This window comes from Coregonus lavaretus (genome assembly GCF_964263955.1).
Source record: "Coregonus lavaretus genome assembly, chromosome: 1".
Lineage (NCBI taxonomy): Eukaryota > Metazoa > Chordata > Actinopteri > Salmoniformes > Salmonidae > Coregonus > Coregonus lavaretus.
Window position 1 is genome coordinate 89,831,676 of NC_139988.1, and position 20,719 is coordinate 89,852,394.

The 20,719-nt window shown below is 41.1% G+C and overlaps 2 protein-coding genes across 2 annotated transcripts in view; both read left to right on the forward strand.

The window, feature by feature from the left end:
* Nucleotides 1–14,671, forward strand: part of LOC311128361 (vesicle transport protein SFT2A-like) — a 42,841-nt gene extending 28,170 nt beyond the window's left edge. Inside the window, exons 7-8 of the mRNA XM_084160477.1 lie at nt 4,587–4,616; nt 13,854–14,671. Coding sequence (XP_084016603.1) covers nt 4,587–4,616; nt 13,854–13,893 — 70 coding nt within the window. The 3' untranslated portion in view covers nt 13,894–14,671. The remainder of the gene's footprint in view (nt 1–4,586; nt 4,617–13,853) is intronic.
* Nucleotides 14,672–18,883: 4,212 nt separating this feature from the next.
* Nucleotides 18,884–20,282, forward strand: LOC311142314 (proline-rich protein 18-like). Its single transcript, XM_084177942.1, has one exon. It carries the CDS (start codon nt 19,049–19,051, stop codon nt 19,796–19,798), a length of 750 nt encoding a protein of 249 aa, XP_084034068.1. The 5' UTR covers nt 18,884–19,048; the 3' UTR covers nt 19,799–20,282.
* Nucleotides 20,283–20,719: the final 437 nt, after the last annotated feature.

The following is a 20,719-nucleotide window of genomic DNA, read 5'->3' on the forward strand; positions in this document are numbered from 1 at the left end:
ACAGTTTGACTGGGCGGCCAGCTCTAGGAAGAGTCTTGGTGGTTCCAAACTTCTTCCATTTAAGAATGATGGAAGCCACTGTGGTCTTGGGGATCTGTCCCTCGACACAATCCTGTCTCGGAGCTCTACGGAAAATTCCTTCGACCTCATGGCTTGTTTTTTGCTCTGACATGCACTGTCAACTGTGGGACCTTATATAGACATGTGTGTGCCTTTCCAAATCATGTCCGATCAATTTAATTTACTACAGGTGGACTCCAATCAAGTTGTTGAAACATCTCAAGGATGATCAATGGAAACAGGATGCACCTGAGCTCAATTTCGAGTCTCATAGCAAATGGTCTGAATACTTACAGTACCAGTCAAAAGTTTGGACACACCTACTCATTCAAGGGTTTTTCTTTATTGTTACTATTTTCTACATTGTAGAATAATAGTGATGACATCAAAACTATGAAATAACACATATGGAATAATGTAGTAACCAATAAAGTGTTAAACAAATCAAAATATATTTGAGATTTGAGATTCTTCAAATAGCCACCGTTTGCCTTGACGACGTTTGCCTCGTGTTTGTTTTTTGTGTGAGCTCAATGCACACATTGCGCCATTTCCCTAGAGATAAATCATATCAGCCCGGACTGTGGATGTAGTTGGGAGAAAGTAGTTTCCAACAGGCCAATATTCTACATAGTGTAGCGCAGAAAACGTGATAATTAACTACAATGACCATAATCCATTGCGCGCCTACTTGTCCGGTCTGTTTATTTTATGCCTGCTACATACAGTAAAAGAGACAGAAGAATGTGCGATCGAGACAGATAGAGGAGTTGCTTCGCGAAGTATCTCTACCTGAAAATACATGATCTAAGTGATTGATAGTTGGTATTCAGCAGTCATAAAAGTATACCTTATTGACTTTGAAGAACTACTAAAATAGTGATTTAGTCAGACACCATAGACAGCAGCTCTGTAGAGATGAGATGATGACTTGGAATGAAATAATAAAGTCCTCAAATAAAACAAATGGAATATACACAACTGAAATGTTTTATTAAAGTAAAGTAATGTGAATAAATGATGGTTAATAAGTGATAAGCAGTAATGGGCAGTCACTACCATCATGGGACTTTTATTAATTGGTTTATTCTGTGTTGTTACAGCATTCAACCCACATAATGCATAGTGCAATTCATGTTTAAAAAAAATACGAAATCGAACATGTGATTATTTTTTAATAATCGAACCGAAACCGAGGAAGGGAGAGACGGACAAACAGGGGAGAGGGAGGGAGACAGACAGACAGACAGACAGACAGACAGACAGACAGACAGACAGACAGACAGACAGACAGACAGACAGACAGACAGACAGACAGACAGACAGACAGACAGACAGACAGACAGACAGACAGACAGACAGAGAAACAGAGAAACAGAGAGACAGATGGGCCTTGTTGCCTTTCATGTGTGTCCTTCTGTGTGTGTACTAAACACTAAACCAGCCCAGCACTTCCCCTCTCTCACTGTGTGATACCTGTCCTAGTCTGATAAACATCACCCTCTCTCTCACTGTGTGATGCCTGTCCTAGTCTGATAAACATCACCCTGTCTCTCACTGTGTGATACCTGTCCTAGTCTGATAAACATCACTCTCTCTCTCACTGTGTGATGCCTGTCCTAGTCTGATAAACATCACCCTGTCTCTCACTGTGTGATACCTGTCCTAGTCTGATAAACATCACCCTGTCTCTCACTGTGTGATACCTGTCCTAGTCTGATAAACATCACCCTCTCTCTCACTGTGTGATGCCTGTCCTAGTCTGATAAACATCACCCTTTCTCTCACTGTGTGATGCCTGTCCTAGTCTGATAAACATCACCCTCTCTCTCACTGTGTGATGCCTGTCCTAGTCTGATAAACATCACCCTGTCTCTCACTGTGATACCTGTCCTAGTCTGATAAACATCACTCTCTCTCTCACTGTGATACCTGTCCTAGTCTGATAAACATCACCCTCTCTCTCACTGTGTGATACCTGTCCTAGTCTGATAAACATCACCCTCTCTCTCACTGTGTGATGCCTGTCCTAGTCTGATAAACATCACCCTGTCTCTCACTGTGTGATACCTGTCCTAGTCTGATAGCCGTCACCTTGGCAACCACCAGGCATCACACACGCATATTACATCACACACACCCCGACATGCACTCACACCTGTCTGTGTGTGGGAGTGTATTTCCTGTAACGTTCCCCCTCGGTCCGTTGACCGACGCAGCTACACATTGACTGTCTAATATAGGCCTATTACTCAGAATGTAACAGGAATTCCTGCTGACTGCTCAGATGCTCAAATGAGATGCCAAACGTACCAGAATATATTATCCAAATGGTTAATCATTTATCTGGATGTTCTCATGACTCAGTTAGTTGGTTGTCTAATATCCTAATACCCTAAAGCTGTACTCTGTATTGATACGCTTTCTATCAGACCCTCTCAGTGTACAGCCCACGTTAACAAAACAGACAGTGCATTCGGAAAGTATTCAGACCCCTTCCCTTTTTTTCCACATTTTGTTACATTACAGCCTTATTCTAAAATTGATTAAATTAAATGTTTTCCTCATCAATCTACACACAATACCCCATGCTAACAAAGTGAAAACAGGTTTCTCGAAAATGTTGCAAATGTATTAAAAATAAAAAATGGAAATACCTAATATACATAAGTATTCAAACCCTTTGCTGTGAGACTCGAAATTGAGCTCAGGTACATCCTGTTTCAATTGATCATCCTTGAGATGTCCACCTGTGGTAAATTCGATTGATAGGACATGATTTGGAAAGGCACACACCTGTCTATATAAGGTTTTTGTCAGAGCAAAACCAAGCCATGAGGTCGAAGGAATTGTCCGTAAAGTGCCGAGACAGGATTGTGCCGAAGCACAGATCTGGGGAAGGGTACCAAAACATTTCTGCAGCATTGAAGGTCCACAAGAACACAGTGGCCTCCATCATTCTTACATGGAAGAAGTTTGGAACCACCAAGACTCTTCCTAGAGCTGGCCACCCGGCCAAACTGAGCAATCGGGGGAGAAGGGCCTTGGTCAGGGAGGTGACCAAGAACCAGATGGTCACTCTGACAGAGCTCCAGAGTTCCTCTGTGGAGATGGGAGAACCTTCCAGAAGGACAACCATCTCTGCAGCACTCCACCAATCAGGCCTTTATGGTAGAGTGGCCAGACGGAAGCCACTCCTCAGTAAAAGGCACATGACAGCCCGTTTGGAGTTTGACAAAAAGGCACCTAAAGGACTCTCAGACCATGAGAAACAAGATTCTCTGGTCTGATGAAACCAAGATTGAACCTGTATATTATAATATAGGCTACCTGATACTGTACTATACCTGTATATTATAATATAGGCTACCTGATACTATACCTGTATATTATAATATAGGCTACCTGATACTATACCTGTATATTATAATATAGGCTACCTGATACTATACCTGTATATTATAATATAGGCTACCTGATACTATACCTGTATATTATAATATAGGCTACCTGATACTATACCTGTATATTATAATATAGGCTACCTGATACTATACCTGTATATTATAATATAGGCTACCTGATACTATACCTGTATATTATAATATAGGCTACCTGATACTATACCTGTATATTATAATATAGGCTACCTGATACTGTACCTGTATATTATAATATAGGCTACCTGATACTGTACCTGTATATTATAATATAGGCTACCTGATACTATACCTGTATATTATAATATAGGCTACCTGATACTATACCTGTATATTATAATATAGGCTACCTGATACTATACCTGTATATTATAATATAGGCTACCTGATACTATACCTGTATATTATAATATAGGCTACCTGATACTATACCTGTATATTATAATATAGGCTACCTGATACTATACCTGTATATTATAATATAGGCTACCTGATACTATACCTGTATATTATAATATAGGCTACCTGATACTATACATGTATATTATAATATAGGCTACCTGATACTATACCTGTATATTATAATATAGGCTACCTGATACTATACCTGTATATTATAATATAGGCTACCTGATACTATACCTGTATATTATAATATAGGCTACCTGATACTATACCTGTATATTATAATATAGGCTACCTGATACTATACCTGTATATTATAATATAGGCTACCTGATACTATACCTGTGTATTATAATATAGGCTACCTGATACTATACCTGTATATTATAATATAGGCTACCTGATACTATACCTGTATATTATAATATAGGCTACCTGATACTATACCTGTGTATTATAATATAGGCTACCTGATACTATACCTGTATATTATAATATAGGCTACCTGATACTATACCTGTATATTATAATATAGGCTACCTGATACTATACCTGTATATTATAATATTTTCTACTTGATATGATACTATACCTGTATATTATAATATATACTACTTGATACTATACCTGTATATTATAATATATATACTCACTCTTTTATCTTGTTTTCTTCTCTTTCAGGTACAGCATCTCTTACATTCCATTTGCCAGGTAAGATGATTATGTTTCAAACTACAGTACATTACCCTTTTTGTGGACTTTGTTTAGAAGACTGAGTCTAACTAACTTCACCTCATCTGGTGTGATTTGTGGAACCCAGTGCGTTGACCCTAGCGTCACCCTGTGCCCCATAGTCTAGGTTTGGAGCAGGGGGGAAAACTGTTACTTATATAGTGTACATTGGTATATATATCTAACAACAATGTTGTAACTCTACTAATTACAATGTTGTTTCTAGTTTTACTACACAGGTATAAAATAAACTTAACGTTCCCCTTTATTTCTCAGTGTGATATATTACTGGCTGGTTGTGTGATGTGAGGCTCTGTCATAGCGTGTTCCTTATGGTGTTTGTGACTTTAGTGATCCGGTTGCCACGTTGTTTTGTTGACACAAACCTCATGGACAAAGTGCAGGGATAAAGACACACACACTGATTTTATATTTGAGAGCAGCAGCCGTCCATCTACAAACGGCACAATGCTTCGCTGAGCTGAACGCAAACACTCCCTGATCCCTGATCCACGTATTTATTTACTTCTAAACACCCCGCTGTTTGGCTCCACCATATGGGGCTAATCCCCTCGAGGCTGCGTCCCAAATAGCACCCTATTTCCTACATAGTGCACTACTTTAGACCAGAGCCCTATGGGCCTCCCAATGGGCCCTGGTCTAAAGTAGTGCACTATGTAGGGAATAGGGTGCTATTTGGGACAAAGCCCCAAAGCCCTCACCCCACAGAGCTCACCAGAGGGAGCCACGCAGATGGTAGCTTGTTGTTTCAGTCTCAGCCACCCCTCCCTGCTCCAGCTCCACCAATTCTTTTATATTAACGGGAAAATATTATTATCCTTTTAGAAATACATTTTTGAAAACATGCTAATGTATGTTGTTTTTTGTCTAGCCTTCCTATTTTCACCAGTGATAAGCTCTGATTGAACCCCTGAGAGTTGACTTTAGTGGTGATTTCTGTCTTGGTAAGGGGGGAGGATTAAACACAGACAAAATGAGTCTGTTCTGCCTGTTCTTCCCCCCTCTTATACAAATGGTCCTGGTGTCCGCCCTTACACCTCCTCAGCAATAAAGGATTGTTTAGTCTGAGCCAGGTGGTTCTCTCCTTTTAGGTTTGAGCATCTTCACCGTTCAACCCCTCCTTGCACGCGCGCACACACACACACACACACACACACACACACACACACACACACACACAGACACACACAGACACAGACACACACACACACACACACACACACACACACACACACAGACACACACACAGACACACACACACACACAGACACACACACACACACACATACACACAAAGACACACACACACACACACAGACACACACATACACACACACGTTTCTGTAGCGGAGAGGGCAGACAGATCGTTAGCCTCCCTCCTACCATACTGAATCTGTATACAGTACTGTATAGACTGGACTAAGTATAGCTGTATACAGTACTGTATAGACTGGACTAAGTATAGCTGTATACAGTACTGTATAGACTGGACTAAGTATAGCTGTATACAGTACTGTATAGACTGGACTAAGTATAGCTGTATACAGTACTGTATAGACTGGACTAAGTATAGCTGTAAACAGTACTGTATAGACTGGACTAAGTATAGCTGTATACAGTACTGTATAGACTGGACTAAGTATAGCTGTATACAGTACTGTATAGACTGGACTAAGTATAGCTGTATACAGTACTGTATAGACTGGACTAAGTATAGCTGTATACAGTACTGTATAGACTGGACTAAGTATAGCTGTATACAGTACTGTATAGACTGGACTAAGTATAGCTGTAAACCGTACTGTATAGACTGGACTAAGTATAGCTGTATACAGTACTGTATAGACTGGACTAAGTATAGCTGTATACAGTACTGTATAGACTGGACTAAGTATAGCTGTATACAGTACTGTATAGACTGGACTAAGTATAGCTGTATACAGTACTGTATAGACTGGACTAAGTATAGCTGTATACAGTACTGTATAGACTGGACTAAGTATAGCTGTATACAGTACTGTATAGACTGGACTAAGTATAGCTGTATACAGTACTGTATAGACTGGACTAAGTATAGCTGTAAACAGTACTGTATAGACTGGACTAAGTATAGCTGTAAACCGTACTGTATAGACTGGACTAAGTATAGCTGTATACAGTACTGTATAGACTGGACTAAGTATAGCTGTATACAGTACTGTATAGACTGGACTAAGTATAGCTGTATACAGTACTGTATAGACTGGACTAAGTATAGCTGTATACAGTACTGTATAGACTGGACTAAGTATAGCTGTATACAGTACTGTATAGACTGGACTAAGTATAGCTGTAAACAGTACTGTATAGACTGGACTAAGTATAGCTGTATACAGTACTGTATAGACTGGACTAAGTATAGCTGTATACAGTACTGTATAGACTGGACTAAGTATAGCTGTAAACCGTACTGTATAGACTGGACTAAGTATAGCTGTATACAGTACTGTATAGACTGGACTAAGTATAGCTGTAAACCGTACTGTATAGACTGGACTAAGTATAGCTGTATACAGTACTGTATAGACTGGACTAAGTATAGCTGTAAACCGTACTGTATAGACTGGACTAAGTATAGCTGTATACAGTACTGTATAGACTGGACTAAGTATAGCTGTATACAGTACTGTATAGACTGGACTAAGTATAGCTGTAAACCGTACTGTATAGACTGGACTAAGTATAGCTGTATACAGTACTGTATAGACTGGACTAAGTATAGCTGTATACAGTACTGTATAGACTGGACTAAGTATAGCTGTATACAGTACTGTATAGACTGTACTAAGTATAGCTGTAAACAGTACTGTATGCATAGTAATGGGACTAATTGATAGAATGAATAGATGATCTCTTTAGGTAGGTAGCCTTATTGTTGCTATGTTGTGTTGGGACTCCCGTGTCAGAACACTACAGGGCTTGTTTTCTGTATTGCCATTACTTTGTTGTTATACTCAGTTCTTAGAGACCAACGGGTTTCTGGTTTCTGCCAGCAAATCATTTTATCCCCCAATCCTCTTGGTTTAAATCCCTTTTCATTTAGATTGGTGCTCTCTGTTGTTTTCCTTTTCATTTAGATTGGTGCTCTCTGTCGTTTTCCTTTTCATTTAGATTGGTGCTCTCTGTCGTTTTCCTTTTCCTTTAGATTGGTGCTCTCTGTCGTTTTCCTTTTCCTTTAGATTGGTGCTCTCTGTCGTTTTCCTTTTCATTTAGATTGGTGCTCTCTGTCGTTTTCCTTTTCCTTTAGATTGGTGCTCTCTGTCGTTTTCATTTAGATTGGTGCTCTCTGTCGTTTTCCTTTTCATTTAGATTGGTGCTCTCTGTCGTTTTCCTTTTCATTTAGATTGGTGCTCTGTTGTTTTCCTTTTCATTTAGATTGGTGCTCTCTGTCGTTTTCATTTAGATTGGTGCTCTGTTGTTTTCCTTTTCATTTAGATTGGTGCTCTCTGTCGTTTTCCTTTTCATTTAGATTGGTGCTCTCTGTCGTTTTCCTTTTCATTTAGGTTGGTGCTCTCTGTCGTTTTCCTTTTCATTTAGATTGGTGCTCTCTGTCGTTTTCCTTTTCATTTAGATTGGTGCTCTCTGTCGTTTTCCTTTTCCTTTAGATTGGTGCTCTCTGTCGTTTTCATTTAGATTGGTGCTCTCTGTCGTTTTCCTTTTCATTTAGATTGGTGCTCTCTGTCGTTTTCCTTTTCATTTAGATTGGTGCTCTGTTGTTTTCCTTTTCATTTAGATTGGTGCTCTCTGTCGTTTTCATTTTCATTTAGATTGGTGCTCTCTGTCGTTTTCCTTTTCATTTAGATTGGTGCTCTCTGTCGTTTTCCTTTTCCTTTAGATTGGTGCTCTCTGTCGTTTTCCTTTTCATTTAGATTGGTGCTCTCTGTCGTTTTCCTTTTCATTTAGATTGGTGCTCTCTGTCGTTTTCCTTTTCATTTAGATTGGTGCTCTCTGTCGTTTTCCTTTTCATTTAGATTGGTGCTCTCTGTTGTTTTCCTTTTCCTTTAGATTGGTGCTCTCTGTCGTTTTCCTTTTCATTTAGATTGGTGCTCTCTGTCGTTTTCCTTTTCCTTTAGATTGGTGCTCTCTGTCGTTTTCCTTTTCATTTAGATTGGTGCTCTCTGTCGTTTTCCTTTTCATTTAGATTGGTGCTCTCTGTCGTTTTCCTTTTCATTTAGATTGGTGCTCTCTGTCGTTTTCCTTTTCCTTTAGATTGGTGCTCTCTGTCGTTTTCATTTAGATTGGTGCTCTCTGTCGTTTTCCTTTTCATTTAGATTGGTGCTCTCTGTCGTTTTCCTTTTCATTTAGATTGGTGCTCTGTTGTTTTCCTTTTCATTTAGATTGGTGCTCTCTGTCGTTTTCCTTTTCATTTAGATTGGTGCTCTCTGTCGTTTTCCTTTTCATTTAGGTTGGTGCTCTCTGTCGTTTTCCTTTTCATTTAGATTGGTGCTCTCTGTCGTTTTCCTTTTCATTTAGATTGGTGCTCTCTGTCGTTTTCCTTTTCCTTTAGATTGGTGCTCTCTGTCGTTTTCATTTAGATTGGTGCTCTCTGTCGTTTTCCTTTTCATTTAGATTGGTGCTCTCTGTCGTTTTCCTTTTCATTTAGATTGGTGCTCTGTTGTTTTCCTTTTCATTTAGATTGGTGCTCTCTGTCGTTTTCCTTTTCATTTAGATTGGTGCTCTCTGTCGTTTTCCTTTTCATTTAGATTGGTGCTCTCTGTCGTTTTCCTTTTCATTTAGATTGGTGCTCTCTGTCGTTTTCCTTTTCATTTAGATTGGTGCTCTCTGTCGTTTTCCTTTTCATTTAGATTGGTGCTCTCTGTCGTTTTCCTTTTCATTTAGATTGGTGCTCTCTGTCGTTTTCCTTTTCATTTAGATTGGTGCTCTCTGTCGTTTTCCTTTTCCTTTAGATTGGTGCTCTCTGTCGTTTTCATTTAGATTGGTGCTCTCTGTCGTTTTCCTTTTCATTTAGATTGGTGCTCTCTGTCGTTTTCCTTTTCATTTAGATTGGTGCTCTCTGTCGTTTTCCTTTTCATTTAGATTGGTGCTCTCTGTCGTTTTCCTTTTCATTTAGATTGGTGCTCTCTGTCGTTTTCCTTTTCATTTAGGTTGGTGCTCTCTGTCGTTTTCCTTTTCATTTAGATTGGTGCTCTCTGTCGTTTTCCTTTTCATTTAGATTGGTGCTCTCTGTCGTTTTCCTTTTCCTTTAGATTGGTGCTCTCTGTCGTTTTCATTTAGATTGGTGCTCTCTGTCGTTTTCCTTTTCATTTAGATTGGTGCTCTCTGTCGTTTTCCTTTTCATTTAGATTGGTGCTCTGTTGTTTTCCTTTTCATTTAGATTGGTGCTCTCTGTCGTTTTCCTTTTCATTTAGATTGGTGCTCTCTGTCGTTTTCCTTTTCATTTAGATTGGTGCTCTCTGTCGTTTTCCTTTTCATTTAGATTGGTGCTCTCTGTCGTTTTCCTTTTCATTTAGATTGGTGCTCTCTGTCGTTTTCCTTTTCATTTAGATTGGTGCTCTCTGTCGTTTTCCTTTTCATTTAGATTGGTGCTCTCTGTCGTTTTCCTTTTCATTTAGGTTGGTGCTCTCTGTCGTTTTCCTTTTCCTTTAGATTGGTGCTCTCTGTCGTTTTCCTTTTCATTTAGATTGGTGCTCTCTGTCGTTGTCCTTTTCATTTAGATTGGTGCTCTCTGTCGTTTTCATTTAGATTGGTGCTCTCTGTCATTTTCATTTGTTATCACGCAGCCGGAGTAATATTTAGATTATGAACGTTCATAGTATTCCCTTCGAACGTAATGTTCACATAATCTATTTTATATAACCTTTATTTAACCAGGTGAGGCAGTTAAGAACACATTTGTATTAGCAATGACATCTAGGGTTAACCCACATCCTAACTATAGTATGGAGCCGTTTCCCTTTGAATAACATAATGCGTGCATGATTTATTTTATTTAACCAATCAAAATTGTTATTTACAATATTTAACCCCTAATTCTACAGTACTACCTCCCCTCTCCCCTCTCCAGTCACTGTGGTCCGTCACACTAACTTTGGTGTTGGTCTGTGTTGGCCACAACATCATCACTCCCCACCCTACTGTAGCCCAAGCTGATCCTTTAATGTGTTTTACTCTGTTGATACTATATATAGACATATAGCCCCTCTCAGGGAGGCTCTCCCCAGTCCCTGGTTAAACCTGCTGCTCTCCCCAGTCCCTGGTTAAACCTGCTGCTCTCCCCAGTCCCTGGTTAAACCTGCTGCTCTCCCAGTCCCTGGTTAAACCTGCTGCTCTCCCCAGTCCCTGGTTAAACCTGCTGCTCTCCCCAGTTAAACCTGCTGCTCTCCCCAGTCCCTGGTGAAACCTGCTGCTCTCCCCAGTCCCTGGTTAAACCTGCTGCTCTCCCCAGTCCCTGGTTAAACCTGCTGCTCTCCCCAGTCCCTGGTGAAACCTGCTGCTCTCCCCAGTCCCTGGTGAAACCTGCTGCTCTCCCCAGTCCCTGGTTAAACCTGCTGCTCTCCCCAGTCCCTGGTTAAACCTGCTGCTCTCCCCAGTCCCTGGTTAAACCTGCTGCTCTCCCCAGTCCCTGGTTAAACCTGCTGCTCTCCCCAGTCCCTGGTTAAACCTGCTGCTCTCCCAGTCCCTGGTTAAACCTGCTGCTCTCCCCAGTCCCTGGTTAAACCTGCTGCTCTCCCAGTCCCTGGTTAAACCTGCTGCTCTCCCCAGTCCCTGGTTAAACCTGCTGCTCTCCCCAGTCCCTGGTTAAACCTGCTGCTCTCCCCAGTCTCTGGTTAAACCTGCTGCTCTCCCAGTCCCTGGTTAAACCTGCTACTCTCCCCAGTCCCTGGTTAAACCTGCTGCTCTCCCAGTCCCTGGTTAAACCTGCTGCTCTCCCAGTCCCTGATTAAACCTGCTGCTCTCCCCAGTCCCTGGTTAAACCTGCTGCTCTCCCCAGTCCCTGGTTAAACCGGCTGCTCTCCCCAGTCCCTGATTAAACCTGCTGCTCTCCCAGTCCCTGGTTAAACCTGCTGCTCTCCCCAGTCCCTGGTTAAACCTGCTGCTCTCCCCAGTCCCTGGTTAAACCGGCTGCTCTCCCCAGTCCCTGATTAAACCTGCTGCTCTCCCAGTCCCTGGTTAAACCTGCTGCTCTCCCCTGATTAAACCTGCTGCTCTCCCAGTCCCTGGTTAAACCTGCTGCTCTCCCCAGTCCCTGGTTAAACCTGCTGCTCTCCCCAGTCCCTGGTTAAACCTGCTGCTCTCCCCAGTCCCTGGTTAAACCTGCTGCTCTCCCCAGTCCCTGATTAAACCTGCTGCTCTCCCAGTCCCTGGTTAAACCTGCTGCTCTCCCCTGATTAAACCTGCTGCTCTCCCAGTCCCTGGTTAAACCTGCTGCTCTCCCCAGTCCCTGGTTAAACCTGCTGCTCTCCCCAGTCCCTGGTTAAACCTGCTGCTCTCCCAGTCCCTGGTTAAACCTGCTGCTCTCCCAGTCCCTGGTTAAACCTGCTGCTCTCCCAGTCCCTGGTTAAACCTGCTGCTCTCCCCAGTCCCTGGTTAAACCTGCTGCTCTCCCCAGTCCCTGGTTAAACCTGCTGCTCTCCCCAGTCCCTGGTTAAACCTGCTGCTCTCCCCAGTCCCTGGTTAAACCTGCTGCTCTCCCCAGTCCCTGGTTAAACCTGCTGCTCTCCCCAGTCCCTGGTTAAACCTGCTGCTCTCCCCTGGTTAAACCTGCTGCTCTCCCCAGTCCCTGGTTAAACCTGCTGCTCTCCCCAGTCCCTGGTTAAACCTGCTGCTCTCCCCAGTCCCTGATTAAACCTGCTGCTCTCCCCAGTCCCTGGTTAAACCTGCTGCTCTCCCCAGTCCCTGATTAAACCTGCTGCTCTCCCCAGTCCCTGGTTAAACCTGCTGCATCTGCACTTTCTAAACTACAGCTGAGGTCACTATGGCTGTGTCCCAAAGGGCCCCCTATCCCATAGGGCTATGGTCAAAGTAATGTGCTTTATAGGGAATAGGGTGCTATTTGAGATACTGTTTATCTGGGGTATCCTGGAGTAGTCTGTTGCGCCGGTGTTTCATCATTTCAGTAAATTATCATTTATTTATGTGGTGTGTTTTAGGAAGCCGGGTGCTAAAATAGCAGTGTGTTGCCTTCAATGTAGAGGAAAGATGGGAAGGAGGAGGAGTGTAGGGGGATGTGGATGTGTGTGTGTGTGTGTGTGTGTGTGTGTGTGTGTGTCTTTTTGCGAAGGGGGTGAGCTCACTGCAAATCAGAGAAGCAGAAGGAGAGTCACCAGTCTTTTCCACCAACCATCTTGTTCCTTCTCTCTCTCTCTCTCTCTCTCTCTCTCTCTCTCTCTCTCTCTCTCTCTCTCTCTCTCTCTCTCTCTCTCTCTCTCTCTCTCTCTCTCTCTCTCTCTCTCTCTCTCTCTCTCTCTCTCTCTCTCTCTCTCTCTCTCTCTCTCTTTGTTATGATTATTCCCTCCCTTCATCCTTTTAACCTTAACTGGTTCATCTTTACCTCTCCTCCAGTAGCTGTTGAGGGTGGCAGGCCAGTGAAGTCTGCTTAGCAACACATGGATAGGGAGAGAGAGAGAGAGAGAGAGCGGTTGACACAGAGAAATAAATAATAAGGGGGAGGTGGAAGAGAGAGATGGAGGAGTGACCTTTTTTTGCTGTTGCCATGGTGATTGCTGGTTGTGATGCCTCATCATTCCAATACCTGGAGTGTAGGGGGGAGGGGCGTCACTCTGAGAATGTGCTGCTTTCCCGCCAAAACGAATTAAATATGCATGAACCACGCCCAAAACAACGATAACAACAAAAGAAGAATGTGATAACAATACTGTAGTAGTCCCTTTCTAGATGTGATATATGGGAATTGTTATTAAGAAAGCTAAAAGTCTTTAAAACCCTAAATACTAGAATGAAGGAAAAATAAAGAAAGAAATCACTGTTTTATAACTATTGCTTTCACAATTATTTTGTTGTTTTTGTTCAGACAAAATATATAACCTACTGTATCAGACAACAGGTATAACCTACTGTATTGGATTGATCATAAAGATGGATATTGGATTGATCATGAAAACACCCCTTATGAAATATTTGTTGTCATGTATCACCTCTTCTCTTCTGTTTCCATGTCTTTTCCGTTCCCTCCAGGGATGCAGTGATGAAGGTTTTCACCAGCTGTCTGAGTTAGAGAACGGACGCCAGTCTCCCAGACCTGGGTTCAAGTACTATGAAATCACAAGACTGGTCCCAAATATGCAAAGGCTATGGATAGATATTTTGTTTTTGGGGAATTGTATTTTTCATTTTCATTGCTGTTTTGATACTGTGAATCATTTATATTTCCAATAGTTGTAATCATGATAGCAGTTATCTGAAACTAAAGTTTATTCATATTATGCTTATCAGGGTTGGGGTCAATTTCAATTCAGTTAATTCAGGAAGAAGACTGGAATTTGGAATTGGAATTAGTTTAATTCCTGAATTGACCCTGATTGATGCTTATTTATCCGTTTAGTTTCTTACTCTCAGATTGGGTCTGTTATTTTAAGTGTGTTTATGCTTCCGGGTGAGAGGTGAATGCTTGAAATCAAATGATTTAAGAATGTTCCTAATATATATATCATCCAAAAAGACAGGATTGGGGTCAAGTGGAATTGAAGGCAATCAATTCAGGAAGTGATTTGAATTTCAAATGAAAACATTTAACAACTCTCAAAATAAATAGCTTTTACTTCTCAGTTCATTGAGAAGTCATTAAAATATGCTTTTTTCTTTTCAATTATTGAATTGGAAGTTCAGTTTACTTCCTGAATTGACTGCCTTCAATTCGAATTGACCCCTACCCTGCAAGAAGACCAATTTTATATCTTGTTTTGTTCAGAGAAGGGAAAGGCCTATAGACATTTTACAATATGATTCCTGTAAAACTGAAAATACAACTCAATACCTTAACTTTTTCAACTTTGTATTTTGCCTCATGACCATATGATTTGCTGATATTTTTACATAAGGTTTCCTTCTTCAGAAGAATGGAATATGACTGTCTATTTTTTATTAATAACATCAACAAATGTTTTCATTTTGAAACTGCAGGCTATTCAGTAAACCAACTTAGTTCGCCCTTAAAGGAAAACTCCACCCAAAACTATCTTTCGGTATTTGTTTCATTAGTCCATTGTTGACATAGTCCCAAAATGTTTTGCTTGTCAGCAGTTACGTTTTCAAGATATGTAAAACGCAGCATCAAATTATGCAAAATGCATCATACGAGGATGATTTCTGTATTTTGAAAGTTACATATCTTGAAAACTTGATCGCTGACAAGCAAAACATTTTGGGACTATGTCAACAATGGACTAATGAAACAAATACCGAAAGAATGTTTTTGGGTGGAGTTTTCCTTTAAATGTTGGTGTCATGCTTATAATTGTGTAGTGTGTGTGTGTGTGTGTGTGTGTGTGTGTGTGTGTGTGTGTGTGTGTGTGTGTGTGTGTGTGTGTGTGTGTGTGATTCCTTGAAACACATTGTATCTCCTCACCCCATGTGTCCAAGTCAGTGACGTGTAATTAATGTGGCTGATAGACTCAAATTGTGTTATGTTACTAAATTGTTAATGGAGAACTACAGTACCCCACCGTGCCCTGCCAGGGGCGACAGACAGACGATCACATCACACCACATTAAACCCAGATCCCACTCTTGGCTTTTCTCAGCCAAAGACAACAAAGGGAAAGGAGCTACTGTGGTCATTAGGGCAAACCTTAGCAAAATGGTTCAAAATGCTTTGCAACTGGTTTTTTTTTTTACATTTCTTATTGGACAAATCCCTCTCCATTTCAGTCCGTTTTCTTCAGTTTGATGCCTACTGAAGAAGACCCAGATCAACATGTGTGCAGTGACATACAACATCTCCCCTCTTACCCCTTCAGCTCAAAGCCAATTGCCTGTAAATGAGCTCTCTTTGTTTCTCTAATTGTCAGCCAGATGCAGTGGAGACCTTCTGGCTCATTCACTCCGCCCTTCTGCTCTGTGTAATCTTAACATAACCGAATAACCTGCTATACATGGCTTTTTATATTAGCCTGGTCCCATATCTATCTTTTTGTGCTGTCTTCACAACGTCTATGGTCATTGTCACAATAAGCATATTTGGCAAGATGGCACAAACAGATTTGGGACCAATGCTATTGTCATGTTGGGGTTCATTCTAAATATAAACATCTTCGGAATAAGCTGGAGCCTTCTGGATGGGATTCTGAAAGGAGGATGTGGTTGCTATGACAACCCCAGGAGCTAGGAAGTTACCCCCCCCACCCGCTCCCCCTCTCCGTATTCCCAACTGGAGCATCCATGGTCCATTAGGGTCCATTATGGTAATGAGACAGTGGGATTTCAGACAGGAGTGTCACAGGTCTGCCTGGTCCGTCTGCCTCCGCCTCTCCTCTCAGAGGTAAGATGGTTCAGAGGGGAGGAGGGGACTTTTCCTGGATTAGACCCGTAGCCCAATACAATGAGTGGCCTTAACCCACAACAAAGAGAGAAAGCTCTGGGCAAGGAAAGATGCTTCATTGCTCTTTAAGAAAAACAACAAACCTTTAAGACGTGCCATCAATCTTGTGTGTTATTCTTGTGGTCCTCTTAAGACATTATCCTGTTCGCTTCTTACGTTGGTCTACTCCACCTAACACACAGGTTTTTAAACATCCCGCTTAGGGGGCTTTCTTTATATACTCGGAACAAATGTTTGCTTGGAATAAAGGTTCTTTAGGGATGACATCTATCGGAGCATAGAACCTTTTTTTGGTTCCGTATAGAACCATATTTGATCTTGGAGTACATGATTGATGCCTATCGTATTTACCCAGCAGTGTTATGGAATTATATTCTCCGACCCCCCCCCCCCCCCCCCACACAACGTTTCATTAGCAATGTGATCATGGAACATGCTTTTAATATAAGAAATAAATCCCCTTTCAGTAGCACTAGTTCCAGAATGCATCCCAAATGGAACCCTATTCCCTAAATGGCGCACTACGTTTAACCAGAACCCTATATGGGCCCTGATCAAAAGTAGTGCACTATAAAGGGGATAGTGTTCCGTTTGGGACGCAGGTCCAGGGACTTGGCTTGGCAGGGGTTCAGCTAAGCTTTAGGCTCACTGTGACTATCAGAGTAATCTGGGAGAGGGAGGAAAATACATCTCTTATTTCTGTTGTCTTTCTTTGGATGCAAGACAATTGTTTGTTGTTGTGAATGTGGGTCTGTTTTGTCCATTAAATTATGATGACTTTGAGAACAAGAAAAGCCCTTGAACCAAACCCCTTGATCAGGTGGGATATTCAGTTGGCGTATACCATTTCCTTTTTTTGGATAGAGGATGGAGAGTTGTTTGTTTTGTTTAGCTTCTTTGAGAGTGAATGTGGATGACGAAGAAGAAGTTAATTTGGAGAACAAGAAAGAAAAACTTCTGAACTCAATACAGTAATCACCACCATCAAATCAAATGTTATTTGTCACATACAGGTGTTTAGTAGATGTTATAGAGGGTGTAGACTGTCTTTCCATGATTAAACCCAACCGATCATCAGCTTTTTGGCTACTGTATGTGGTTAGTGGTATATTCAACAATGACATTGTGACAGTTAAAAAAATTAAGCGTTTCTGTGCAAATGGATCATTACTCTTTTGTATTGTATTGTGATCATGGCTTGTGTTCTGAATCTATACTGCTCGTCTCTCTCAAAGTCAGTTCTGTCACATATTACTAGAAATAGCAAAGCTATTTACCTTTGAAATTGAGAAATGATTCACACAAAATGGAGGAAAAGAAAACAGTGTACAGGCCTGGCTATTACAGGTTAATATGTGTGAGAGGCCTATGGCAATCAGCAGTTCAAACGATAACAATCCAAATCCCTGCCACTGTTTTGGGTAAAAAGCTGAAGGATGGGGCTGCATGGAGAAATGTAAGCACTCTCAAATTCATAGACAGAGCTTCTGATGCAAGGGCTGACTATCCATGATATCAAAAATATAATTTGAATCATGTTTTGTTTAAGTTTGGGTTCGGATGGGGTATGACAGTTAAACTAAGCTCATGAGCCATTTATAAGTTATATTAGTCAAGAATCAATGGTTACATATCATTAATTTATAAGTCCAAAATTGGTCTCTTTCAAATCAAATCAAACTTTATTTGTCACTTGCGGCGAATACAACAGGTGTAGACCTTACCGTGAAATGCTTACTTACAAGCCCTTAACCAACAATGCAGTTTTAAGAAAAATAATAGTTATGAAAATATTTACTAAATATGCTAAACAAAAAAATAATGTTTTAAGTAACACAATAAAATAACAATAACGAGACTATATACAGGGGGTACCGGTTAGTTGAGGTAATATGTCCATGTAGGCAGGGTTATAAGCAAGACCCTGACAGAACGTGTTGTAGCACACTCTTCGAGAGATTATGCCTTGAGCCTCTGATAACAATATTATGCCTCTGAATAAAATGGAATTCCGCTCACTATTTATTCAAAATGGAATCATTCAATACTATTGATGTCGACTAACAGTCAATACACTTCATCCTTCATTCATTAATGATGGGTAAACAATATATCCCCAGGCGATTTACAATCAGGTTTCGACCTAGAAATGGTTCAGGGCAGAGAAAAGGCAGATGGATCTATACCAGACATAGCAGGTTACATGAGTAAATGGACATTTGTCACTGGGAAATTATATAAATAGCTATAGCAATATTGTGTGTGTGTGAGCTCTTTATTTATTTCATCTAATTTATTTGGTTTAATTTTCATTTCAGTGGATGAACTGAATTTACAGTTCAAGAATGGAAAAACGTGAACATTCTACTGAAATGTCAATTGAAATTGACCTCAGCGCTGTAATAACGGTCCCCTGAATAGTAAGCCTATCATGTTATTGGTCAGTTTTTAATTTTTTACATTCAACAAGAACAACGTTACATTTAAAGTACTAATATGGAATGAATGACATCACTATCCTAAGCCATGCTTGTTCTTTTACCGCTGTTGCCTTTGTTTAGCCGCGTGTTTCTGCTCCTAGCTCTTGCCATGGACACGCCTCCCACGGACCAGCCGTATAAATACCAGACAAGCCGCAACTTCACACCAGTTGAATTACTAAACGGATTATAGCACTGGTGCACATTACCACATTCAAGATACCACATTTGTATTTGATCGGATAATGCAATTGCAATACAGTATATTTATTTACAGTCTTCGAGTTTAAAATTCGTATTCTGTTTAATAGACGACGTTGCTGTTGTGGTCGGATCACTTTTAAATCCCAATAATGCCTTTTCCGCCGATAAATCTCCATCAACGAATCTCTTCTCCCGGGAGAGAGCTGTTCAGGAAAATGAAACAGACGGAGGAAAAAGACTCTGAGAAGGAAAAGATGTCGAAGTCTTGGACTACGGCCAATCTGAGGAATTTGGGGCGAAAACCCCAACAACAGAAAACCAAACTCCCGATTCAGGAGACAGAAGGTTTAAAGAACTCCTGGCTAACTTTACCCAAACAATCTCAAGACTCGTGCGAGAGCGTTCCGCTTTACAGCTCCGTGGAATCCACCACTCACCGGGACAGGGGCAAGCAGTCCTCGCGGAGTTCCATAGGAAAGGACGAGGCAGGAGAAGAAAGGAAGATTCAATTCTCTCTGAGCCTCACACCGGAGGCCATTCTCGTTATTCAGAAGCGCAGCTTAGAAAAACAGATGCTAGCCAAACAGCAGAAGGGTTGTGTGTCCGTGGACTTTCGGCACAGGCGAGTCTTTCCATCCAAAAGGACTCAAGGTGGCTCCAAAAGCACGACCAACCCCGATCCCAATCTGGAACATGCAGAGGACATTACAACCATAGTAAAAATCTCTTTACTAAATGATCAGTATAAATACGATGACGTGGAATATGAAGAAGACGATGGCGACGTGGATGAGACGGTGGTGAGGAAATGCAAAGAATGGCTGAAAGGAGTTGAAAGCGCCGCTGCTTTTGGAAAAGTGGACAAACTATCTGCCCTTCCGCACCTAAAAAGCTGCTGACGAATGCTTCTCATATTATAGGACTTTAATATTATGTGATATGGCAAGCTACGAACATTGCACATTGTAGCCTACACAAAATAAATTGATTCTTAGTAGCCTATCCACTGACACTGCTCACCATTACGCACGGCGAACACTGTTTCCACACACATGGGAATGTTGTTTTTACTAGTCTAATAATTCTAATGATGTCTTAATTGAATAGCCTTTCATGTTGACACTGGCAGAATCCTGTGTTCTCTTCTTTTGCACGTGGCTTTTGTTTTTATTGAGGCGCCTTTATTCGTTGGTTGGCATGAGCCGCCTGCGATCCAAGGTCCCTCTTCCTTTGTGTCCAAGAACAATAGCTGTCAACCGCGACGACAGGGTTACTTTGCGTGTTTTTTTGGGGGGGGGGCGCAAACGACTGTTTTTACCCTCTCAGAAGATGCACCTGTTTTTTTGCACTGTGGAAAATTAAAGAAAAAATGTTGTAAAGGTGGATCAGATTTGTAGGCCTACAGTATTTATTATGAGGGAGAAGGGGGATGTTTGTATCAGCTCAAATGTTTCGTTATACCCTGACATTTTTATGCCATTTGTATGAAGTAAAAAAAAAAAAAACCTACATGCACTGAGCGTTTGACTTATTTAATTAGTGTAGATATTACCCCTGGCAGTTTTGTGATCAATAAACCCAATACAAATCAAATTAGGTAGCCATATCCTCCAGTATCCATTACTTGGATGGAGGTATGTAGCTATGATGGCAACCGTAACCAATGTCAATTGGTTCTGCCCAATCAACAAGTCAAAAGTCAAGAATGACACGATGGCTCAGATGTCATTGAAAGCTTAGGTTTCACAAGGTTGCTTTTATATCCTACTTTGAGTCATTTTGGTGCTAACTAGATAAGCTTCTTATTAGAATGTGTGTTA

Coding starts and splice junctions, on each gene's coding strand:
- LOC311142314 (XM_084177942.1), top strand. CDS start 19,049: ATGCCTTTTCCGCCGATAAATCTCCATCAACGAATCTCTTCTCCCGGG.